Here is a 25,978-nt window from a genome sequence, read left to right as displayed (position 1 = left end):
AAGGTCTTAAAAATCTTAACTGTTTTAAATGATGATTGCTCCATTTGCAGGAGCCAAAAATGTGGGATTTCAGCTACGTGCCACAAACATGCCCAAATCTGATTTTGTACAGGAATCTATCCTCTGCTTGAACAAAAATTAAATGAAGAGTTATACATACAGATATAGGTTTTGTGCAGATGGTCACAACTATTAGTATTTTGTTGTGCTATGATATTTAAATTGTATTAAGCTCATGTTCACCAAAATCCACCCATGATTTTTTCACCTTCCCTTCCACTTCTATGTGAATCTAAACAGATCTAAGCAGCATGCAGTCATATGAGCCTGCAGAACTGGGACTGGCCCCTTCACCTGGCAGAACCCTCGGGATTACGGGCAATGCAGTAACACCTTTACAGAATCACAAAATCAGGTTGGAAAAGCATTCCGAAACCATGGAGTCCAACCTACAACCAAGCACCACCTCGTCAACTAGACCAAGGCAGTAAGTGCCACATCCAGTTCTTCCCTAAACACTCCACACTCCTGGGCAGCCCATTCTAATGTCTAATCACCCTTCCTATAAGGAAATTCCTCCTTATCCAACCTCAATTATACATCTCAGCATCATAATTTACCGTGTAGAACTCAACAATGAGACTTTTAGCACCAGATACACCTTCTGTGGATTCCCCTCAGCATCACACGTTTATATTCGCACAAAACACTCCCCTCACACAGGAAATAGCAGCTTCTCTCCTGCAGAATGAGACCTTCGAATTCACTCAGATCACCCGCTGCCAGCTGTAGAACCGAAACCACGGTTGCTAATCTCAACCTTCAGTGTTTAAACAGGAACTCATTTCTTTCTCGCCGCGCACCTAGCAGGCAGCAGCATTGCCTCGCCTACCACTAGCCAGTTAAAAAAAAAAAAAAAAAAAAAAAGAGAACGTTTCTGAGGGCTCGGCGGCAGAGGGGGTACCCCGAGCACAGGAGCCCACGCTCCCCCCCGCGGTGCCCTAGCGCGGTGCAGGCACGGAGCCCCTCCACAGGGCTCCCGCCGGAGCACGGCTGGGCCCGGGGGCGCCGCAGGAGCCGAGGGGGCCGTGCCGAGCCGGGGATGCGGCGGAGGCGGCCGCGGGGCGGGACACGGACCCGCCGCCCTCACGTCAGCACTCCCCCTTCCCCGGCGGGCTGCCCCGGCCGCGCAGTGCGTTGTGGGAGCGGCGCTGAGATGGCGGCGGCCGCCGCCGGACTGAGCTGGAGGCGGGTGTCCTCCTTCACGGGGCCGGTGCCACGCTCCCGCCATGGGCATCGCGCGGTCGCCATCCGAGAGTTGCTCATCATCTTCGGCGGCGGCAACGAGGGCATCGCCGACGAGCTGCACGTCTACAACACGGGTGCGCGGGGCGGGGCCCCGCCGTGGGGCGGGCGGAGCGGGGGGGACAGCGGCGGGGCTGCCCCGTCTGGGACCGCCGGTGGCAGCGGGCTCCGCACGGCGCCGGAGATCACTCCTGCCCCCAGGCCTCCCGCCCTCGGCCGGCACTGCCCGCGGGGGGCCTGGCCGAGGGGGCGGCGGGAGGGCTGAGGAGCTGCCCGAAATGGCGGGGCGGAAAATATACGCCTGGGCTAGGGGTCTTCCGTGGGATAGTGCTGCGCCCTGGCCGGTGTTGCGGGGTTGGTGCTGAGGAAGAGCGACCGGCAGGATCGCCCGGTGCGTGTCGCGTCTGCTCTGCTGTCCCCGGCTGTCGCGCAGGGATGCGGAGCCTCTCTTCCCTGGCAGGTCGAGGCTGAATGGCGGCAGGCGGGATTAGTCCCTACGAGTGTTCGGATGCCCCTCCCCTCTGGTGGCGGCAGCTCACGAGAGCCGAATGCGCTGGAATGGGAATCTTGTTTGGAAAAGTGAACGTGTTGCCATCGGGAGCCTTTCCATACAGGAAGCTGCCCAAGACCGATTTTATGTGAAAGATCAGATGCCCAAATACCTACTTTATAGAATGCTGGATGAGGCTGGAAAACTTGCGTGTAATTTCAGGGCTTGGGCCGAGACGGGGGAAGTTCAGTGACTGATCTGTGCTTCTCAGACAGTGTTGGCTGCTTGAGGTTTTTCCAGGCAGATTTTCCCCGCATAGCTTAAAGATCTACTATGCTTAAATCACATTTCGGACGGGAATGAAAAATTTCTTAACCTTTCTGTTCTGACAAGTAATCCGAAGAAAACTCTTAACATAGCCATCAGAACAGAGGTTCTGACAAGTGCCTTTTGAGTGAGTCTTATCATGACTTGGTTTTTTTCTTCCCAGACTTTCTGATTAAGGTGCTTCCCCTTTGCAGCAGTGACAAAAAGCATCATGATTTAGTTGCTCCAGTTTCTAGATGAATGCTTGGCCCAAACTGACCTTTTTTATTCTGGGGTTTAAGATGCAGGGTTATGACCTGAGCTGCCCGAGTGTGGGATGTCATCCCACACAGGCCCTTGCTGTGCATGTGATGATTTTTGAGGAGCTGGCACACAGTGAGAGCATCTTAATCCCCTGCAAAACACTCACTGGAAGCTTCTATTTTCCTACTTCTCCTCTTCGAGCTCATAAAAAGGTGTATTAAAAAGAAGACATTGTCCCCTGTAATTCTTAAATTTCAAAACAGTTTAGGCACCACTGTGCTGCTGCTGGATCAGACAGTCTCAGTTGCTTTTTCTTGACTGTGCCTCTCCTCTCCCACTCTGTGGATATTAAAATGGGTCCCAGAACAGTGTAGTTAGTTTTTGAATAGGGCTATTAAGTCCAGGCACAGTGCCAGCTGCTGTAGCTCTAATAATTCTGTTTCTAGAGCTAGCTCTCTCTGAGTTAGTGTGGTTATCTCTTTTGTGTGGAACTGCACTTGTGTTCTTCATTAGCCTCTATTCTTGGCAAGTCTATTAAATTGCTGGATGACCCTTCATGACTGACTTAGTTACAGTGACCTCATGGGCTCATTCATATACTGAGTGACACTGGTTTGATAGAGGTGTTTGCTTTTCTTTTTATTAAAGAAAATAAGAATTCATTTAAAACTTAGTGTGAAGCAAATAGCCGTAGTTATCTGCAGATAAAAGGTAATTCTTTATAAAGCAGAGGTGTTTAAAAATACATGTTTCAATGTTTGAAATATTTTTCTAATCTATTTTTCTGGGTTTTGGCTTTTTATTTCCTACTATAGTTACGAATCAATGGTTCCTTCCTGCTGTAAGGGGAGATATTCCTCCAGGCTGTGCAGCACATGGATTTGTTTGTGATGGTACCAGAATACTAGTTTTTGGAGGAATGGTTGAATATGGAAGATATAGCAATGACTTATATGAATTGCAGGTAGGAAATGTATGAATATGTTTTGATTTTCAGGACTACTATATTTATCAGTTTATGAAGAAACACATTTTATTTTACCAGCTGCAGAGGAAAGTTAGATGATCTTTGCTCTTCTTCAGAAGATTTTTTCCATCTTAAGAATCTAAAGTTTATTCTAAATAATGTTGTAGTAGAGACTTTCATTTAGTCTAAATAAAGTATAATATATTTAATATTTTATTAAGGTTAGCTCTTACATATCCCTTTTAATGAATGTCCCGAGAAAAGCTCAGCATTCCCTTAAAAATAATTCAGAAAATATGTAAGTGTTAATATTTTATGAATTCTATTTGTTATGACAGACTACCAATGAAATTATTTTAAAATAAATTTTTCTTGTCTTCAAGGCAAGTCGATGGCTCTGGAAAAAAGTAAAACCTCAAGCTCCTTCAAATGGATCACCACCCTGTCCTCGGCTTGGCCACAGCTTTTCTTTGTATGGTAACAAGTGCTATTTATTTGGTGGCCTGGCAAATGAAAGTGAAGATTCAAATAATAATGTTCCCAGGTATGCTGATTTGTCTTTGAATTTAATGGCTTTAAAAACAAGTTACTTGATTTGAGAGATTTGAAAAGGAACATTCTAGGCAGGCTGCCCTGCGTATCAAGTGCTCAAAGTTGGATTATTTGTGCAGTGAAGGGGTTACATGCAAAGAAGGTTAAGTATTCCTTTTGCTAATCCCACAATATAGAGCACTGAGTGACAGCTCTGACACTTTCATAGGACAACCTGAATAGGCTTTCATATTTCTCCTGCTATTTTGGGTGATATTTTTAAGAATGGCTTGTTTGTTAGAATTACCTCAATCAGCAGAGTCTCATGAGTCATCAGGGACTTGGATGGATGTTTCTTCTACATTGCTATGAAAAACAGTTATCAATTCATCTGGAAATTTTTTACAATAACAGCTGAAGTTGCTATTATTGTAAGAAACTGTGCTATAATGCTGAAGTTTTATATCCACATTCACCTGCAGTTCAGAGCGCTTGTATCCACTGAGCTATAAATTGGCAATTTCAAGCTCAGTAAACAAAAGGTATCTGGTGTGAATGCCAAGATTCAAAGACCATTATCTAAAAGTAACTTGCTGATAGATTCAGCAACAGATTGCTAATTGTGCATTGGCCAGCCTGAAGACTCAAGAAAACAAACAGCTCCTTCTCACCTTTGTTGCCTTAAGAGTTGCAGAAATTTCTCTCTGATACCTCTTGTCATCATGTATTTCCTGGAGCTTTTGGGTTTATTGTGTGTCCATATGTAGCAATTTTTGCAAGAAATGTTGTTTTCATGTTTCTTTCATATAATACAGTGTAGCAAATAAGAGCATGTTTTCTCAGAGGCAACAAGTTATAACTGTTAAATTTTTTTTGTTTGAAATCCATTTTGAATTTAGATTTGAATGCATTAAATGTTTTGAGAGTTTAGAACTCTGCACCCTCCCAAGACAGAAGTTTGTAATACCTGGAAGCGGTCAGGGTTTAAAGTGCACTTGTTGTCATGCTTGTGAGTTTTTCATACTTTGACAATAATACTCTAGATATTTAAATGATTTCTATGAACTGGAGCTGCAACATGGGTCTGGCGTGGTTGGCTGGAGTATTCCTGTGACCAAAGGAATCTTGCCATCTCCCCGAGAATCTCACACAGCCATAGTGTACTGCAGAAAAGATGTGGGAAGCCCAAAGATGTATATTTTTGGAGGCATGTGTGGCTGTCGGCTTAATGATCTCTGGGAACTTGACATAGGTGAGTTGGTTTGCCAGCAGAAGTCAGTGCTTACTGGCTGAGGGGAAAAATTACAGTATGGAATGGTTAATGGCAGGCTGTGGTGAAGATATTATTGAGACTGACACCATAGTGTTAACCTTTTGTAATATTTGGAATTAAATAGATTGTTTGCATATATTATTCTCACTATTATGGGTACTACATGCGACAGATATCATAGTCTTTAAAACATTCTAAAGAAACCAAGTTGAATAACCATAATGAAACCATAATTACCATAATTTATGTTTTTGATAAACATGTAGTTTGTCAGTATTTCCTGTGATTTTTAAAAAGAAGCTCCAAGTGCTTGTTATTGCACCCTTTTTCTAAAAATAGCCATCTTAAAAAGGTGAAATTTAGCTTTGCTGAATATTAGAGATCGCTTCCCTCCTAAAATCCAGGTAGTGAAATATGTAGCAACATGATAATTTTTTTTTTTTTTTGGATTTTATTCTCTTTCTTTTAGAAACCATGACCTGGTCAAGACCAGAAACCAAAGGGACAGTACCACTTCCTCGCAGTCTTCATACGGCCAATGTAATAGGAAACAAGTATGTCTGTTGTTAAAAGCTCAACTCTAGAAAGGTACACTCAACTCTAGAAAGGTACACCTAGTAGGAGAATGATGATGCTTATCCACACTATACTGCCCAGTATAAACATCAGCCCTGTAGAGTAGTTTACTTAGTTTACTGCTGCTGTTTCAGTGCCACTATTAACTCAAGGGTAGCAATCTGTCAGTGTTTCCATCCAGCAGGACAGTCTGCCCAAGCCACCAGCAGCTTTCTGGGCTTCTTGGAGCATCTTTGGGCATTCTGGGCAGCCTCAGCTGGGCTTGAGCTCTGTGAGGAGCGAGCTTCAGTGCCTCTGTGTGTGTGACACAGATGAGGTAGCTATGCAAAGAAACTTCTCAAAGAGTAAAACTAGTTCTAGCAAAACTATTCCCCATTTTTTCTGCAGTCTGTCCCTCATTACTCTGCTTCTTGCCAATATGTTTGGGCAGGTAGCAATGATAAACTGGATTTTTAAACATGGGTTTCAGTCCATTTTGTATCAATTTACAAGCTGGCATGAGGAGAAAGAGGCAAGGAAGTAAAGAAGTATGAAGGCTTTCTATCTTCTGATCCAACAGCTTAGCTTTTTATTATTTACTTAAAATGTTAGTAGTTTGTAGCCTGCATTATAATTTAAAATTTTGATATCTGAATTATATAAAAATTTAATATGAGGCCAGTCATCTTATTTTAGCATGACTTACTGAGGGCTCTGCAGTAAAGGATTGTAGAAAGTCTGTTGTACGTGTGGGATTTTTGAAGAGCATTAGCAGTTTGATGGTTTGCTAAATGTGACAGTATTAACTGTTGTTTCTAGGAAGTTGTTTGAGAAGTTTCTGGGACTTTTTTGTGTGGTTGGGTTTTTCAATCACTTTACTCAGAAATTTCAGGAGTTAGATGTCCGCAACTACTTAATAAAGACAGTAGATACAAATAAAATTTGCTGTGAACCAGAACTGTAACACACTGGAAATTTTCCTTTTTGTCCTAGTTTGAGAGAGCACATACAGCACATCTAGATGTTCTTTTTCCCTCTTCCCTCTTTTTCTGTATTTCAGAATGTATGTTTTTGGTGGATGGGTTCCACAGTCAGCAGGAGGTGAAATTTCTGCTCCTGATGGTGAATGGAAATGCACCGGTTCCTTTTCTTACCTTAATTTGGGTTAGTGTTTCTGCCTTTCTGGGAGTGGGTATTTTGAATTAATATTTTCTTAACAGAGTAGTGTGGGAACTCAGCACATCGCTCCGGATGTCCAGAGCTACCGAGAGAGCCCTTGGGGGGCTCGGGAGCCTTGGAATGTTGCCAAAAGTACCTGGTGGCTTGGTTTTGACCCTTCGAGAGATGTACCACCTGTATATGGGGATATGCGAATCACTGGGGTTTAAAGGGTATAGAAATAGTATAATTACTGGGCAAAACACAGATTTTAAGATTTTGGTACAGGGGGGTTATGGAGACAAGACGGAGGGAGTTGGGGCCTGCCACATGGTTCTTCTTCCTTCTTCATGTCTTCCATTTTCTGTATGACGCAGATATTTTTGATAGGTTCTTAGTGAAGGTACACTTGGTAATAAAAATGATAAGTATTGGGGACAAAAGATAAATATGATTTATGTAGTCTTTGTTATAAAAGGATACAACCGCCCTGTGGGCAGTCAGAGTGCCTTTGGTTGCCTTGCTGGTCAGACCCCAGCTGGGCAAAAAGAAAAACTTTGTAGATAAGAAATAATAAACAACCTTGAAGACCGAACCTGAGAGTCCAGCCTCGTCCTTTGAAGCCTGATAGGAGCGAACCCATCTCACCCGTGTCTGGGCAGACAGACAATAGCCGGCCTGGACAGAGTAGAGTAATTATTTTGAAGACCTTGAGAAGAGTTTAGGATACATAGTTGTATCCTGGCTGACTAAAAAAGTTGCCAGTTTTTTGCACATTACTTGAAAAGTAATATTTTAATTATTATTTTTCTTTGAAGATTTAGCAGGTTTGCTTCTTCAAATCTTTGTTAATGCAACTTTAATGCTAAGTAATGTTAATACTCCTTCTTCATTTATAGAAGAACACAGGAGACAGATCAGAAGTTGAGAATTCAGGGATAGTACTAACATGCTTAGAAAAACCTCATTTCAGAATCTATTTGCCTGAGAGCGATAACCAGAGGTCAGAAAATTCTGTATTAATTGATTTTATCTTGCACACTAATTGGAAAGTGACCAGTGACCTTCTCTTTATAATATTTCCATTTTAAATGCAGCTGTCTGTAAAAGGAGAGGTGATTTATTTTCATTTTTTTCTGAGCAGTTAAGTGTGTTAACATCTTTATTTCTTGTTTTGGAGAACATCTAGAAACTAAATGCTTTGAGTTTCATTTACTAGATACCACAGAATGGATAGGTCTGATCTCAGATTGCCAGGAGGACAAAAGTAACTTGTTACCAGGGCCAAGAGCAGGACACTGTGCTGTAGCTGTTGGCACTCGTCTGTATATCTGGAGTGGTAGAGATGGTTACAGAAAAGCTTGGAACAATCAAGTTTGCTGCAAAGATCTTTGGTACCTTGATACTGGTGAGTCAGAAATAAATAAGAGACTTGTTCTATGTTTTATTAACATATGGAAAGCTTGCATGACTGATGATCAAACATTAAAGCTGTAGCAAACTTGAAGTGTAATTACATTTTAAAAATGGTTTTTAAATTGTGTTTTACTGCTGGTTGTTTAAAGGCTATTACTTAAAATGAAAAAAAAAATTAGAAAGGCTTGTTTAAAGCCTCTGAAAAAACTTCTGCTAAATTCTGCACTGCCTGCCATAGTCAGTTGATACAAGATGCTAAAGGCTGTTTTGCCTAAACTCAGGACTCCTGGCCTCTTTTTAGTGATCTTTTCTGCTACTACTTACTTTTTGCACCAAATCCCTTCTCTTGGGATCATTGCTGCTGCTGCTGCTTCCTCATCCCTTGGACTGCAAAAGGGAATTCTGGAGACTAATCACTCATTAGTAGCTACATTGCTAGCAGGATGCTGAGTTGGGAGAGAGGGAATTAGAGTAGAACTTTTTTTTTTTCCTGTTTCATTTTTCCCTCAGAAAATGAAAAAGAGTGGCAGGGGAGGGGTGTGCTTAGGACTGCAGCCTGATCAGGCATAGAGGCACATGAGAGGAGCAAGCTGTTGGCATTAGTCATGTCCAGGCTTCAGCCTGTGCAAAAGTCAGAGCAAAAGCTCACTTCAGCTACACAGAGCAAGGAAAAAGGAAGAGGAATAATTTGTGAATTAGAGGAATATGTAAAGCTTTAGGAGCCAAAGAGCTACCTGCAGCATTTCAGGAAAGCACAAGGATCTCCTGTCTCTGTAATCCCTACAGTGATGTAGCTACAACTCAGAGGCCTACTGGCAGCAGCAGAACCATTAAAAACAAAGCATCAAAACTGGAGCATTTTGAACACTTTGAAAAGACACTTTGTAATTCTCTGTCTTGACTTGCCCCCTTTGACAGTGGTTTCTAGTTGAATATATGTTGGTATATATTGTACATCAGTGAAAAAGGAGTGACTGATTTTACTTGCAATATGCAGCTATTTAATAAACTGGTAAGGGAAGGCAATTTCTAACATGCCATTTGTGTTTTATTGGTTTCCTGTAGAGAGACCTCTAGCACCATCGCAGGTACAGCTGATCAGAGCTACAACCAACTCTTTTCAATTGAAGTGGGATGAAGTACCTACAGTTGAAGGATATCTGCTTCAATTACATGCTGACTCACCAGTGCCACCGGTGGCTGGAATTCCTGGTACTGATGTTCCTGAGACATCAGTGCTGAGTTCACAAGGTAGCAGTCAGATCACATTATACTAATGCTTGTGCACAGGCAGACTGGAGGGTTGCATAAGTAATAAATAAGAGTTTATTTTTTAAAGAACCATTCCGTGAGAGAGAGACCCTGTTTCTTTGGTTATTCTCCAAATGCCTGCATCATAATTATGGCAAACTCCCCTTTCACTTGTTTCTGTTGGTTTTGGCCAGCTATCTGAATTATGAAGATATTTGTAGAATGCTAGGCACAAGTTGAGAAAAGAAACAGTGAGGAAGGGATTTTATCTGACTGTTTAGCCATACAGTTTCATTTCAGACTTATAATAAAATTTTCCTTCAGGCAACTTTGGCCTCCCTTTTTCTTACTGAAATAGGTTAAAACCATCACAATATTCAGTTTTCCATAACTGATGGGAATTTGCTTTTGTTTACCTGCAAGGTGGCTGTTCTCTCCGTCAGAGTCCACAATCATTGCCTAACATCCCTTATGCAGAAATGAAGGTGGATCATCCCAGCCAAACAAATAATCTCATTCCTAATAACGTAAGTGTAAGCTGAGAAATGCACACTTTTTAGGTCTTAGGAAAAAAAAAGCAAATAAAACAAAAAGAAAGACACCTGCTGAAGTAGTCTGTTTTCTTACATACTTCTTGCTTTTATGACTGAGACACAATCTTTCAAATCCTCTTGTTAATGCAGAGGGGAATTGCAACTGTATTGTCTTCCGCAATGCCAACTGTGAGTCTCACACCAATAGGAGTACTATTCATCCTCAGAATGCTGGTGACATTAATGTGGGAAGCAAAAAAAATAAGGCATATTCCTTCTTTGTTAGTCTAGTTTAGTTTTATGCTAGTCTGCTTATTTGTAAGTTCCTACAGCAGGTTAAATCCAGTTATTATTTGTGGTGTGCAGTTGTACATGTTCCTCTGTTTCGCCAATTTAACAGAAATAGCGAGGACAAACTCTGGCTAAAGGATCTCGTTTTTAGAACTTTGGACCGTTTCTTATTTGTGTAAAGTCTGAGATCTGTATGGGATCCATAATGTATTCCTGGAGAAAAAACATGTAGAAATACCATAAATTTCACTAAGAGTAGAAGTATCTCAAGTACATGTCAGGAAAGCAAAGGTTGAAAGACTCTGTAATTGTGATTTTCCCCATTGCCCAGTAGGCTAAATATACACAGCAATGAAATGCCATGTAATGATAAAATTTAGTGTGACTCTTCCAAGTCAACTCAGTGCTTGAGTCTTTGTTTTATAATGACTAAGATAAGGTTTGAAAGATTGATTTCTTGGTCTAATTTAAAGTACTAGAGGGAATTATTGGAGAAGTTTTTATTGTTGTTTATGAGCAAGCATTTTCATGTCATATTTGCAATTGAAATTTCTGAACTTTGCAGTTTAACGTTAACAAATGCATTGTTTTGGTTAGGTCCAAGTTGCCCTTTCATCCAGTTCAAAAGTAGAAGGAAAAGAAAAGTTTGCAGCACCTGAAAACAAGGTTACACAGGACACTATGAAAAACCACACAGATGCTACAGGATTCAAAGAATCAAGTGCCCCTTCTCTTTTGCCTGTTTGTACTTCTTCAAGTAAGATGACTATAGAAAAAAAATAGAGGGAAAAAAAGTGAGAGTTAAAATTCATCTCAAAAACATAAATGAAGATTGTTTCTGTCTTATAGTTTACAATTATTTGAGAGTCGTTTGTAGTTTAAGAAATACAACTTGTGTCAGTTATTACTGAACGTATTTTTAGAAGATATGAAGAAAATTGAAATCTTGTTTGAAGTGTTGCAAAGTACATGAAATTCTCAATATATTCATTATTATGATGAACGATCTATCTGTCTAAACATAAATAGCCATTTTTAGCATCAAGTAAAAAGGGACAGATGACATTTTACAACTATTACGGTGATAGTAACTCCAAACAGACGCTGTGTCTGTCTGTTAGCTATTGGCTGATGTAAAATTTCAGGCAATGTAGAGACAAGCGTGTTTCTCTCTGACTGTAGAGGAAGTAAAAGATGACAAGGCTCTGATTTATGCATGTCACTGAAGTGCCTTAAGTTCGGTGTAGTGAATCCAGGCTTAATCACCTGACCTGTTTATATTTGATCTCAATGTATTTTATAGGTAGTTGGATTTTTATTTTCTTCACAGTGTAATTTCATTAAATGTGGAAATTCTGGTTCTTATTGCTAAGTAAAAAACAGACTTCTACAGGGGTTAATCTTAAATTGATTGTTAGAAATCTATGATACTGATTTGTGTGGATGCTTTATTTTAGTAGGTTTTTTTCCCCAAATTATTTTTTTTGTGACCAGATACATAAAAAACAGCAAACTTAAAATACCTGTTTACATACACCTATTTATGACTGTGGAGACAGACTCCCGTTCAGTTATAAACCTAAAGTAAGCATTAGCGATCAATACAATCAGATATGTTCTAACCTATATCTGAGCTAAACTCAGGCTTTATAAGAAACTAAATTCATTAGACCAAGTTGAGATTTGTTGTGTTATCAATATTAAATTCTTGCTAATATTTTCTTCTTTTTTAAGGTGCTCAGACATCAGCAAATGTAGGTGAATTACATGACTTGGACAAACAAAGTGTAAATCCTGAGGCTTCTGTATCCAGTACTGTCTCCAGCACACAAACTATGGTAACCCAGCAGGCTGTTAAAACTGAATCATCAAGTACAAATGGGGCAGTTCTTAAAGATGAAACTTCACTAACAGCATTCAATTCAAAATCTGAAGGTTTGAAATGTGTTTCACATACTGTATTTTGAGCCATGTATTTCTTAAGGCCAGCAGAGTTCCTATAATGTGGTGGGATTCCCGTCTTGAGTAGTACCTGGGATGCAGATAGGGCTTTGGGCATTGAAGACCTTGTGCAGCCTGGATGATCTCTGCTAGGATTTATGCATCTTTTAAAATCAGGATATTCCTTCTATGCATTTGTAAATCACCAAGTTTCCTGTAAGTGACAAATCTTCATTTATGCAGAGGTCCATTTTCTAAATATCAGTGGTAGTCTGTTTTGCTGCTCGTTGCACATTTACTTTCATTCAGTACTCGTCTATTTAGTCAGCAAAAGACTAAAATGGTAACCTTGGATGATTTTGACTTTAAGCAACTGACCTCTGTAATAAATGTGGCCAGCTCACTGCTGGTCTAATGTGCTGGCCTCTTCACAGTCTGCTGGAAATACCCAAAATAAGCAGCAATGCAGAACATAGATGGGTAGTTTTTCAAGTTTTGTTTTCGACAAATATCCACAGGCAGTGCTCATTATTGTTTTGAGTGTTAACTAAAGAACTGTATTCTCATATTGATGTTGTGTGTATAGTGTGATTTTTACCAAGCAGTATTGCATTTTAAGAACAGAACCTAGGAACACAAGTATAGAATATTAACACTCCCACGTGTTACTCATGTGCCTAATCTTTTTTTTTCTTTAAAGATTCCATTTTAAATTTAATCAATGGTCTGTTCCCATTTGTTAAGGTTGTTTACAGTTTAACTGCTTATGTTCAGAATTCATACTGTATTGATGTCAGAAAAAAATGCAATCAAATTAAGAATTCACGCTTAGACTATTCATACAATGTCCCCAGTATGTGCCTCAATCTGGTATTTAGATTATTTGTTCACAAATATTTTATATCGATTTCATAATGCTGTCACTTTTTAGGATTTTCTGAGTCCTGCCTTCTTTTTGTATTATCTGTAGCAGCCTCCAATGCCAGACTCTCAGAATTGTTCTTTGGATTTGATAGAAGCCAAAATTAGTTTGTGTTATAAATAGAACTGCATGCAAAAGAAGTCTGAGTCATTCTTGTGCAACAAATACTTGTAAATGGTTATTGAGGTCAACTTTCATACTCTGTGGGTTTTGTATTAAATTTTTTCTATTGCTTATGTTTTTAAAATTTAATGTTTTGTTTTTAGCTGCTGAAACTGCTTATGTCACACCTTCAACAAGGGTCAGTACTGGACAGACAAATGATTCACACTCTTCTGTAAGTCTGAAAAAGTATTATCAAATTGCTTTACCTATTGTTCTGTTGGTTAGTTGTAAGGGCTCTTCTGTTTTCCTTCAATTATATTTTTGAAAGAAAAGCAGTGTTTATTTTGAGCTTGGAGCTAATAATATAGGGGTAAACATTTCTGTTGTAAAGCTAATTGCATTGTGTGGGTTAGATGTGAGTCTAAGTAGCAGTTGTGTAGTTGGGAGGAGATCCAAGTTCATGTTTCAGCTGTTGAATCGTTTTTATCAACTGGCACAGTGGAATGGCCTCTGCTGCATGATGTACAAATATAAAAAGTTTTCCTGTATGCAGAACTGAATTTAGAATGAAGTATGTATTAGATCAGACTAGTGTTAGCTGCTGATTCTATAGATTTGAAACATAACTGAACTGACATCTTGATGTTTTTCCCTAGAGGAGATGGGGACTGACTATGCAAGCTGTAAATACTGCCTGAAAAAGTAAATGCTTCCTATTTCACCTGCTTACAACTTAATACACAAACCCAAGGTGCCACTGTTGCCACCAAAAGTGAGGAATTAAGGATGGGGAGAAGCGGCTGCTACCAAAGGGTGGGGTGCTTTTGCCAAGAGCAGCTGCAGCTCCTGCTCCATTTCCGTGCTAGCAGGATCGTGGCCTGTCTGTGCTGGGCACCTGACTGTGCAAGTGCCCTCCCTGGTGCCTGGAGACCAGCAAGAAAGCCAGTTTGTGTTACTGGGTCAGTCAGGAGCAGTTTGCACGCCCTCCATCCCCATGGCCCCACGCCACAGCAGAGGGCTGTTCTCAGCTGCAGGCGAGTTCCCCGGTGCCTGACAAAGAGCACATGGGGGGCTGAGCTACAGCTGAGCCCCAGGGGGAGCTGCCGATGCTGGACCACCTTGGGAAACTTGTTGACCTCTGAGAGAAAGTCAAGACCTTCTCTCAACTACATGCTGCTACAGACATCTAGTTCTACAGATGTGAGCTTCTTCCCCAGCCCATTCAGAATATCAGATGTGACATCCCAGCTGTTACTTTTTAAATGACAGACTGTGTCTGAGTAAATGTATAAGAGCCAGTTGGTTTTGCACAGTATTTTAATAATACATGCATATTCATTTGAAGCATAAGAAAGTAACACTGGTATAAAAGGGGGTTGTCTCTTACATATACTAGAGCCTTGACATTTTTTTCCATGGCATTGAAGTGTGGGTAATCTACATGACGTGTTCTTCAAATACTAGAGAACTTCCCAGAGGCTGCCAGCATCGGTGAAAACCAGAGACCGCCGGTGGTATGATGTGGGAATTTTTAAGAACAACAGTGCTGTGGTGAGCCAGTTCTACTTGCTGCCAGAGGAAACACTGAACATCAATAGCAAGGTAGCTGCTGCTTCTCTGATATAACTTGTATATGCCTATTTCAGAATTTGTTGCTTATATAGTTCACAACAAAATATGGATTTTCTAATACTGCAGCAGAATCTGGTGCTTGTAGGAGTTGTATTTTATGACCAGTAGGTCTTCATGTATTTTTCTCATCTTTTTTTACTATTTTCTAAACTAGATGAATTTCTTTTGTTATTTATGTATGATAATACAAAATATCTTATTTTGCTATTGCTGATTGTTTTTTTATTTCTTGCCTTAGAAAACAATTTTAAACTTATAAATTTTCAAGCCAGTAAAATTCTTTAAAACTAAAAACCCCACAATTTCTTAATATGTTATTTCAGTCCAGCATTGAAGTGTTTCAGTTCCTTTATTTCCAGAATCTTTGCATAAAAATTGTTAAAGATATTAGTAAGACATAGACTAGACTGTTTAAAAAGAGTAGACCTGGAACTGTAGTGGCTTTTCCATCTTTCTAACTTAATATTTGGTACCTGTAAGTGGATACATGAAAATTATGAGTGTGAAACTTGCAAGTGTAACAGTTTTGATGGTAAAAGTGTAAATTAGTCATGTCCTCATTAACTAGAAACAAAAATTATGTTTTCTTGAGACAGAAACAAAATAACAGAAGCCTTCCTTTGCAAGCACTTTACTATAAATATTCTATGTCTTAATTTTAAAGAGCACAGTACATTGTACAGTGTTTACATTAATTGTGGTTCTTTCACATTATTTGGTAGGAAAATAGTTCCACTGTAAGGATCAGTGATGCATCAATGCATATTTTAATCATGGAAGTATGGTAGCACATAATGTTTCAGAAAGCTGTTTGTTACTAACTTACTGTGCTTTTCCTTAAGAACATTTTGATTACCTACACATTACTGCAGCTCCTAATGTCAGAAATAAAAATATTTTTTAGGACAGAAGATTATGTTAACTAAATAATAACTTATGTAGTTGTAAATGCTACTTTGTTTTCACTTTCCTGAGTAAAAATAACCATGAGGCACAGTTTAATTTAAATGGCTGAAAAAATGGGATATCTTTTGGTCTAGACATGTAGTCTTACTTTGCATATTACATCAGCTGTTTTGATGTGAGATACTATGTTAGTCAAAACCTTTTCATAAATTCTGATGTAAGTACAGCAGTATTAAATAGATTTCAGTTTCAATGAAACTTTATTAATCTCAGCTTAACACTGTATACTTTTTTAGGCTAATTGTGTTTATAATATTTTAAAAATTACCACAAATGTTGCTTTATTTTCAGACAGAAGGTGCAGATGTACCAGACTACAGATTACTTAAGAAACAAGATCTGTTTCCAGGCACAGTGTACAGATTCAGAGTTGCTGCAATTAATGGTTGTGGTGTTGGGCCTTTCAGTAAAATCAGTGAATTCAAGACGTGCATTCCAGGTTTTCCTGGAGCTCCTTCAACAGTCAAAATCACCAAGGTGAGAAATAGAGGTAATTCTGATTCTGGTTCTGATGTGTGAAATTCTGGTCACTGGTGTAATCTCAGAACTCTTAGTTAGTTTTATTTTTAAGTTAAAATTGTCATATAAAATAGTGTCCAAGGCTTACTTGGTTAACTCTGCTCAATATAATATTCTTTAAGAAATTTGCTAAAAAAAATTCTTTTAAGAGCTAATTATAGTTTCCCCATGATTTTCTAGTCTTAGATCGTTACATCTATGGGGGTGTACCACACTTCTTAAAAAAAAGTCAAAAGATATCCTTATCTCCAGAGTGCTGATGATAGGTTAGAATTTTCACATAATCTTTAGAATTTGGTGGTTTTTTGTATTTTTCAGATATTTATGGTTAGCTACATACTATCATATTTTTCTCTCTTTCCTCAGAGTGTAGACTGTATTAATCTTTCTTGGGAGCCTCCTGCTTCACCCTCTGGAAATATTTTAGAATATTCTGCCTACTTAGCCATCCGTTCCACGCAATTACAGGAAAATCCAGGTCAACTTGTATTTATGAGGATATACTGCGGTCTTAAAACCTCCTGCATAGTGACTGCTGCCCAGCTTTCCAATGCCCACGTGGATTACACCTCCCGGCCTGCCATTGTGTTCAGGATTTCAGCCAAGAATGAGAGAGGCTATGGCCCAGCCACGCAGGTTCGGTGGCTCCAAGGTAAAGTCACTGTCACACACAGCATTTGAGTGGAGCAGGAGCTGTGCATTTCATCCAGAACCAACGCAGCACTGCATGTGAACTTCTTGAAATATTGGTTTGTTCCTTATGGGAGTTTTATGCAATTCTAATTGTTGCTTCTGACTTCTGTATAATTCACTTCAGCTCAGAAGTTTTTCAATCTAACAAGAAGTAATCCTGTTATGTGCATCATGGAAATGACATACAGTATAATCAGGGTTTTTTCCAGTTGTTTCACCTTCCTAAATGGAAAAACAAATTCCATCAGGTGATATAAGGTGCATTTTTGTGATGCATATACACTTTAAAATCTGTGTTACAGCCAGAAGACGTTTTGTCATCTTGTCCCTGGGCTTGAATTTGTACAGGTTCATGATGATTTGGGGATGGGAATGGATCCACTGAAAATAAAATTAGTGTTAGCCTGGTCAGTTCTGGCCTGCCTTATAAGTTAGCCAATCTGGGGTCTCAAGTTTTGCCAGCTTCTCATCCTGCTCGTTCCCGTTTCTGGTTTAGCTTTGTTGGGAGCTGGCTTTGCTCAGCAAGAGGTGCTGTGGGCACAGAGGAAGGTAGGAAGGGCAGAGTGCCCACTCCCTTGAGTAGCAGGAAACTGTGGTGGGGGGTAGCTGACCTCAGCTGCTGGGCTGGGACCCACCTGTTGAATGCTCCACTGCTTGGTTTCTAATATGTGCTTTTCTAAGATGGGGAATAACAATGAAGAAGTTGTCTTCTGTGATGTTCAGTATTTCAGTGCTGTTTTAACCCTTTATTTGGCAGGGGTTTTGACCATTATCTATATCCTACAACTCTGAAATTGTGTTTGTTTGAAAATGTTTGAGTGTGTACACCATGTGAAATTATGAAACATTTAACAATGTCTCCTTTGTTTTGCAGATATGAAAACATCAGGCTCAAAGTAGAAATGACTTAATAAATCTCAATTTTCAAATATAGTGTTTAATGTAACTCTTGTACTATTTGTAAATGCTACAAATATTTTATTTTTGCATTGTTTTTATCTTAAAAATATATAACCTTTTTTATGTTTGACACATCGACGTTGTAGAGCCTTGCTCAGGTATGAGTCTCATATAGAAAATATATCAGAGATAGTAGGGTGGAGGATCGCTCTCTGTCCAGCAGCTGGTTTTGGTAGTGATAAGTTAAGATGTAAAGAACACAGAGTTTCAAATCAAAAATTAATAAAAGAATTAATTAATAAAATTAATAAATAAAATTAATAAAGAATAAATTAATAAAAAAAGTAGGAGTATTTGAGGTAGTGTCCCTGGGATTGCTACAGATCTTGCACAGATAATTCATAGGATTTGGGTTATGAGCAAATTCTGTTTGGTTTCAGTTCCCTATACCACATTCTTCATTCTGGTGCCTGAGTACAAGGCAAAAATTTCCAGTTATTTTATAGTAACTTAAAATGTATAAATATTTTAATATATACTTTTTTGGTAAAGAAATGATTTTTTCTACTATTTGTAACAAATATCTTAATCTTGAAAAATATCCCCTGAAAATTTAAAAGGAAAAAGATAAACTTATCCATTGCTCTTATTACAAAAACCATAAATTCATTGTAAATGCACTACTATTACTTAAAATTATCCTTTTGTAGTTATACAAATCTTAAACGTGTAAATACCAATGTTTACAAGAGACCTTTCTGGTCTTGTATTAAAACATCCATGAGATTCATTCTCTTCTTTTTTTTTTTTAATCCATATGCTTTGCTTTTAGCATATGCTTGCTTTTTGCACTAATAATAACTTACCTCATTCCTGTGTTAGTAATCACTTTTGTTGCTTCCATAATGTTTCTGTAAAACTTCAATCTGAAAATTTTAACCAAAGTTTAGAATACATGGTAAGCAATTTTGCACATATTATATAGCAACTTTAACATATTTATTCCAGTTCATCTTCTTAAGTGCTTGTTTGCTTTACCAATATATTCTGCCAATCAATTTCAGTATCTCCCTTTTACTATGCATCATTTTACATTAACTAGCTAGCTGATAAAATCAACAAGCATTACTTCTAGGAGTAGGTTGATCCATTCCTATGCGAAAAGAAAAAGATTGTTCACAGTAGTGAAATAAAGGTAAACATTTTAAATGGTATTTATGTATCTGTATATAAAACTATGTTTACCAAAGTGTAGGGGCTGAGTTGGACAAGGTCATTAGATGAATAGATTGAGGCACCTAAATAAGATTATTTTAAAATAAAATCTAAATTATTTACTGTGCAATGAAGTTCATACTTTGCACTTTAATTTTGCCCCAAATGCCAAAAGATTATATATCAAGGTAGAATTTCTTGCCTCTTCCAGTAGAATTTGTCTTAAGAGCGTTTGTAAATATATAAACTAAAATCAATGATGTGCCTGGTTTGGTGGGAGAAGTATCACTAAAATAGTAGAGATTTAGCAGCTCAAGTCTCCCAGAGCAGATTTAACAGCCAATTATTGGCTGCCCTGAGAATCAGGGTTATAACGAAGTGCTGGTACAGCCTTAATTATCACAATGCATCACATGCTCCAATAGCGTCAAGAAAGTGCTGGGGACCATAAATGGCTATAATAGTGTTAATTGTGGCACAGGAGAAACACATGTGATTTGACTCCAGAGAAGAATCATGTTTTTATGACAATGACAGATATCCCAGTTTCACTTTAAACAGTGTTTATCATATGAATGTATAGGACTTTTCCTGAAGTTAACTGGCTTTAAGATATTTGTGTTTTAATGGTCCATTTCGTCAGGTAGGATCTGTACCAATACTGTCTGTTAACTAAAGTACCATACAGATGAACTGTCAACTAGAAGAGTAGAACTTTGTTTTTATTACTAGTACTGTGAAAGAAGTCTTTAGAGAAAATACTTGTGGCTTTGATTTTGTTGGTTGATAGCTGTGATTGTAGAGTTGTTATTTAAGAATAAAACCTGTTGGGTGTGTCTGGGTGGAGTTTTTTTGCACTTGGTTTCACATGCTTTGCACAATTTCTTTTTTCAGTGGGTGTGTCACGACTACCAAAGGGTAAAACTGTGGCATTTTCAATGAAAGTGTAATTTCCTTGTGAGTGTGCTTTCTTCAGCTGACTTGACATAAGATGTCACTTTCTCTTTTTTGTCCAAGTTGGGTAACGTTGAATAGTGATCGTATGCAACTCTTCAGTTGCTCACAGTTTTACTTTAAACTGAAATTGTAGTACACACTGTAAAATACACTTTTTGGTCTGTTTTTAGAACTGTATTTATAATGTCTAAATCCCACCTGTTTGCCTATCAACTAGCTATCAGACAAATATTTATTGTTTGATTTTAAAGTTTAGAAGACCATTGACACCAGCTCTTTGAGACTCCATGTTATCCATTTATTTCAGATACTGCTAAAGGACATGTAACAGAAGCTGAAATCTAGCAGATTACTATATCCATATTGTAGAAATGTCTAGGTTTACTGAACTCCTTAGGGAGGTTGTGACTGTGCAAGCAGTGTGTAGGACAGTCGTGCCAGTTATGGCAGGCACTGCTACAGCTTCATCTTCAGAATGTTCTTGTGAAAGTGGAAATGAAGTGAACAAAAACCTACACTTTGTGTTTTCAAAGTAATTACAGCAATATCTTTTGAATGTAGTTTGGAGTAGAGCACATGATCATGCCATAAACTCTGAAAATACAGTATTACTGTTGTTATCTGATTATTTCAGGATAGCGAATTTGACGTAAACATAATCTTACAGCCTGTTACTTAATGACCTCTACAAGGAAACTGACATTTTGTACAATACAAGTTGATTAGTCTTATTTTGAAGCATTGTTTGTTCTTTGTAATAAAGTGGTTGTCCAATCAAGCGCATTGTAAATACTGAAGTGTGTCTGTTTTTTCAGAGGTGTACGTGTACAAACTTGGAATTTCTGATACAGAGAGTGAGTAAATTTCTCAAACTGGGGAAGAAGGTTTAATGATAAGCACTGTCATAATACTATTACTCTTCCATAAATATTGTCTCCTAAGTTAATTCTTGGTTACCTCATGAGCTTTTTCCCTAGTTGAGTTTCTCCAGTTTTCCTGCCCCACCTTCTGCAGTTGCTATGCACTCACCATTACTCTGCCCCCTTCCATGCCTTTGTGCCTTGCAGGCTGTGGCCTCTGAACTGAAATTTTGACATTACTTCCCCTGTTTATACAGGGATCATGTAACTGTTGCTGACAATGAATGACAAATACTTTGGTGTTGCTTTGTTGCAGTTTGTTAAAAAGATGTGTGAGCACAAAGTCTGCTCAGAAGGTTCTGCTCAAAATGACACCATCTTTTATGGCAGCTGACTATGGGGAACTCTTGTGGGAATAAGCCGTACATGTTGCAAGAAGTGGGGGAGCAGAGAGGAGCAAGTGAACTGAAAGGTCTACTGGATTGTTTCTAGATCTCCTTAAGAGACTTCACATGAGACACTGCTAAAAGCTGTCTTCTCCAGATTGATTCCTTCTTTGTGTTCCTAGCTATTGTAATAATGGTTGTTGTCTTGTTATTTGTGATTCTTGCATTAGTGGAAAACAAATGGGAAAGGCCTAAAACATTAGTGAAGAATCTTCTTGTGCTGTTTTCTTTCTGTTAATAAGATTTTAAGAGGAGGAGTTATTTTCTCTTGAAGGCAAATTTGAATTTGCTGTATGAAATCATCTTTAAAACAACTCAGATTTATTTATTCTTTCTTTATAGCATTATCTGGTCCCTAGGATAATATTTCTAGTGAGCTAAACATCAGGGCTTTTATTCTGTAGCTTCCAGTTCTGACACTGAAGGACTTCCAGATTATCAGGACGGGGTGGAGCATTGACTGTTGGCACTGAATGGGCAATGGGTTCCTCCTTCTGTTAGGAGTAGTGAAATCTTCATTTTGAGGTGTTTGCCATTGGTCTGGAAGTAGAGATACCTTTTATTAGAATTTCAACAAGTCAGCTTAAAGTATCAGGAAGATGATACTTTACTGCACCTCCAGCACTTTCCCCAGAGAGAGGAAATCCCTGTGAGGCAGGTGGGGCAGGTGGGGGTAGGGTGGGCACCCAGCTGGATCCCAGCATGAATGATAGGTGGTGGGGCTCAGCCAGAGAATGTCTCGCACCTGCAGCCCCTGGAAGGGTAGTTAGGATGGCAAGAAGGCCCAAGAGATCTGTGTGAGCTACTGGGCCCCTTGCTCTTTCTCCCTCTTTATACGTGCCTCATGCTAGGTGGTGAAAATCTGGCATCTATAAATGGTCAATTTCAACTGGGTCTGTTCCCTACAGCCTTCAAAAGCCTGAAGTGAAGTACTTAATGTATTTGTTGGGTTTACAGTCCTGACAGAACAACAAAAATATCTCTCAGATTGGGACTGGGCATAGTTTGCTGTCATCGGTTTGGGGGTTTTTTGGTGGTTTATTTTTTGTTTGCTTGTTTTTGTTGGGTTTTTCTGAGGGGATTCTTGCCTCTAACAAGCATCTGCTTTTAATATCTGATGTAATTGCTAAGTTGGTATAGCAGTTCCTTAAAGTGAAAACTTAGGCTTAGATGTGGTGTGTTTGAAGAAAAAAAGAGATGCAGCATTTCAGTGTGTCCTAGCATTCAGAGTTATTTCTGTATCTGTTGGAAGTATAAAATACTGTTATCCACACATGGAAGTTATCAATATACAGTTATTTCAAAGCAATTCTTAAAAGAGGCACACTGGCTATATGCCATTTTAGAAGGTCCAAAATGTTGGTTTATTTGCATCCTCTTTTCTTTTTCTTGTTTCCATTCACTCATTTAAATGTTTAACTGCCTTTTAGAGTAACCATCACTCTTGCATGCAGTGCTGGTAATGATCTCCTAACAACAAGTTATTAGGGACAAGCAGTTATCTTGTAACTTTGAGCAGTATAAACAAATATCCCAAACTCTTCTTTTTAGCAGCAGTTTCCTAATTATTTCTTCATTGTATTTTGCCTGAGTAGGAGAGAGAATTTATATGTTGACTTTAAATGCTGCCTGCTCCAGAAGGAAAGTGTTTAGAGTCTGGGAGCAAATCTTTGAAATTACTGTCTTGAAAAAGAAAACCTGAAATATCAATCTAACAGCTTGAGGTTTCAGCTACTTACATTTCAGCCATCTGAAGCAACATGAGAGCTGTCAAGCCAGACAACATAAAATGGCCAGTTTTTGTCAATATTTCTTCTTCTTGTGTGTACAGAACTTGATCCCACTGCATCTAGTCCAGAAACCTTTTGGATGAATTTCAGCTGCTTGGCTTGTAAAACGTGGCTGTTGCTTGTGGTTTTGGATAGAGTGAGAGCAGACTCGTCCTTTGCTGCAGCCCTCCCCATGCTCCACAGTCTCTACGTTGTCATCCCATAGTCCTGGAGCCTGTTTCCTTGTAGCAGAAATGCTCTCCAGCAGGCTGGAGATGAGGTTTCAGATCCTTCCCCTTCTCCTTCAGTGCTTAGCTTTTCCTGTCAGCTGGCTCCTGGCATCTGCCTGTTCACCAGGTTGCTTTTCCCAGGATGTTACACTGCACAGGGAGCTCAAGTGTCTGGTGGGTTTGGCTTTCCTGGCTGGGCCCAAGGAAGAGTTGAACAGTGCAGAAACAAACTTGTGCATCCCAGCATCCTTTATCTGTGTCATGCTGCTCTTGAGAGTGTTGGGATATGGGCTCTGCTGTGCTGGACTGTCTTCCTCCAGGGTGCAGAGAGTTGAAATAGCATATACTGTCGCAAATGTTTTAGCTGCATTTCGAGTGACACAGCCCTTGCACATGAACCGAGTCTTGGTTGTGCTGTTGGAGGTGGTTTTATGTGCTGTACAGGCTGGGTAAGTATCAGGCACACACACATTAAATTAGCAGCCCAAAGGCTGCTCCTCTGCCCAGCAGATTGAAATCCTCAATAGTTTTCTTTCACACATAAGCAAATCAGGTGCCATTGCTCTGATAAATGGGCCCTCTGGCCTGGCACGCTGCAGTAAAATATTCCAGGAAATGAGCCTGGAAATTTGCCTGGAAGATTTCTTAAAGCAAGGTAGCTGACTCCCTCAGACCTGCTATGCACTGCATCACTCTGGCCCTGCCTCCACAGCCATCCTTGGATTTAATAAAGTCAGTGCAGCTGGCACCAATTTGAAGACTATAGTGCATAGCAGCAAACAGCTTTCCCTCCCAAGAGCACGTGGCCTTGAAGGTCACTGCAAGCTGAACTGGCAGTTTCCAGGGAGCTTCCCATTAAACTTTTACATCCTGAGGGTCAGAGGTAACATTGCAGTGCATTACCATGCCTATTTCACAAATCAATGGGTAAACAGATCAACATTTGTTTGCTTAAATATATTTTTCAGCCTTTGAAAGGATGAAAGTGAGAATTATTTTGCTACAACAGCATATCTGATTTTCAAAGAGGAAAAAGTGGTTGGTATTTTCAACTAGTTCCATGTCTTACAGTGTACCACATCCAAAAGGCATCCTCCCACCACTGCTCTTTTCACCAAACCAGCAACAGGGGAAAAATAAGAGGAACCATTAGATCAAAATTCTTTCTATAGGACTGCATATATAGTTTCCTTATAGCATTATTTATCTTAGAATCTACATCCAGCTTTGGAGGATTTTTCATCTAAAACACAAGAAAATTCACTACTAGTTTCAGTGAAAAACTTCCTTTCTTCTATTTGGTACAAATTAAACCCCAAAAACATCAAGCCTGCACCATCTGGTAATACCGTGACTTAAAGGCAAGTTGTCTTACTGCTGTAAATATAACTGAGGCAGCGAGCCTCTGGGATTCACCTGGACCATTAATCACATTCAGAGCTCTGCAAAATGAGGAATATTATAGTTATAAGCAAAGCTGCTGCCAACCTTTATCATGAGAGCGAGGTCCTGGGGAAAACACTAGCCCTTGGCTCTGCCCCTTGCTTTGCACTGAGCCACCTCTTCTGTGTGTGCAGTTGCCCATATGCTTCCACTCCTGCCAAAGGCTAGAGGGAAATCAGCTCTCCATGCTTACAACATGTTCACGAGCATCATCCTCAAATTCTGCAATAGGAATCATCCCACAGCATTCACAGTGATCCAGAGTGTAGTTCAAGGAAGACAGCTCTTTAAAGAATAGCCCATATAATTCAGGTTGATTTTTAGCTACAGGCACATAAGCATAGGGCAGTAGGTATTTAGAATGTACCACCTCATGCCAGAACTCCATCTGTGTTCTTGCTACACCGTCCAGCCACATATGTTAGCATTCAGCAGAGATCAGAAGGGAGGAATAAATAAAACAGTTAACCATGCATGTGTACATCAACGAGACTGGGAAAGGCAGAGCCTCAGTTCCCATTTTGCCTGTAACGAAAATGGGATGTAGAAGAACACATCTCACAACTGCATTTGGACTAGAGATAACAGCATTTCTGTGCTTTTAAAGACAACAAAAGCACCTACAAAGAAATACCAGAAGAATCAAGTTACACAAAAATGCATTTTTCAAAAAATTACTGTGGTAAAACTTGCTTGTGTTGTGAAAAGGCACCTAAAAAAATCACTGTTCTTGGAAAAAGACCTTTGAACATCACTGCTTTTCAAGCAGCCTTTCTCCAAGTCTTAACATATGCTGCTGCAGCTACCTCGAACTCAAGCTCATTTTGGAGGTATCTTAGTGCAAAAAAACCATTCAGAGGACCAAAGACAGGAGTTTTGTAGAAGCAGGTGAGATGTAGTAAGAATGGTCATTCTTGGTTCAGGTCTTAGCTACCTGTAAATTTTAAACACCCGAACAGAGCAAAATGAGAACACAGATGTGTTGAACAAATATAAAGAATACACTGGTTGTGCTGCTGCTAATAAAATTAGGCAAGTAT

At 39.3% G+C, this 25,978-nt stretch overlaps 1 protein-coding gene across 3 annotated transcripts; it reads left to right on the top strand.

The window, feature by feature from the left end:
• The first annotated feature begins 470 nt into the window (after window positions 1-470).
• HCFC2 (host cell factor C2) lies at window positions 471-20,962 on the top strand. Of its 3 annotated transcripts, XM_084205599.1 has the most exons (16): window positions 471-1,382; window positions 3,181-3,329; window positions 3,716-3,876; window positions 4,907-5,115; window positions 5,606-5,690; window positions 6,752-6,855; window positions 8,069-8,257; window positions 9,331-9,516; window positions 9,940-10,043; window positions 10,938-11,097; window positions 12,075-12,275; window positions 13,470-13,540; window positions 14,773-14,910; window positions 16,198-16,383; window positions 16,792-17,077; window positions 17,993-20,962. In XM_084205599.1, the coding sequence occupies exons 1-16, from the start codon at window positions 1,103-1,105 to the stop codon at window positions 18,016-18,018; spliced, it is 2,535 nt and encodes an 844-aa protein (XP_084061725.1). In that variant the 5' UTR covers window positions 471-1,102; the 3' UTR covers window positions 18,019-20,962. The 3 variants fall into 3 exon arrangements, with proteins under 3 accessions (XP_084061725.1, XP_084061724.1, XP_084061726.1); XM_084205598.1 differs by lacking the exon at window positions 17,993-20,962 and having other exon boundaries at window positions 16,792-17,965; XM_084205600.1 differs by lacking the exon at window positions 17,993-20,962 and having other exon boundaries at window positions 16,202-16,383; window positions 16,792-16,927.
• Window positions 20,963-25,978: the final 5,016 nt, after the last annotated feature.

Source organism: Fringilla coelebs, assembly GCF_963513975.1.
Source record: "Fringilla coelebs genome assembly, chromosome: 5".
Classification (NCBI taxonomy): Eukaryota; Metazoa; Chordata; class Aves; order Passeriformes; family Fringillidae; genus Fringilla; species Fringilla coelebs.
The sequence above is the reverse complement of the archived record's forward strand: the minus strand, read 5'-3'. Positions and strand labels throughout refer to the sequence as shown.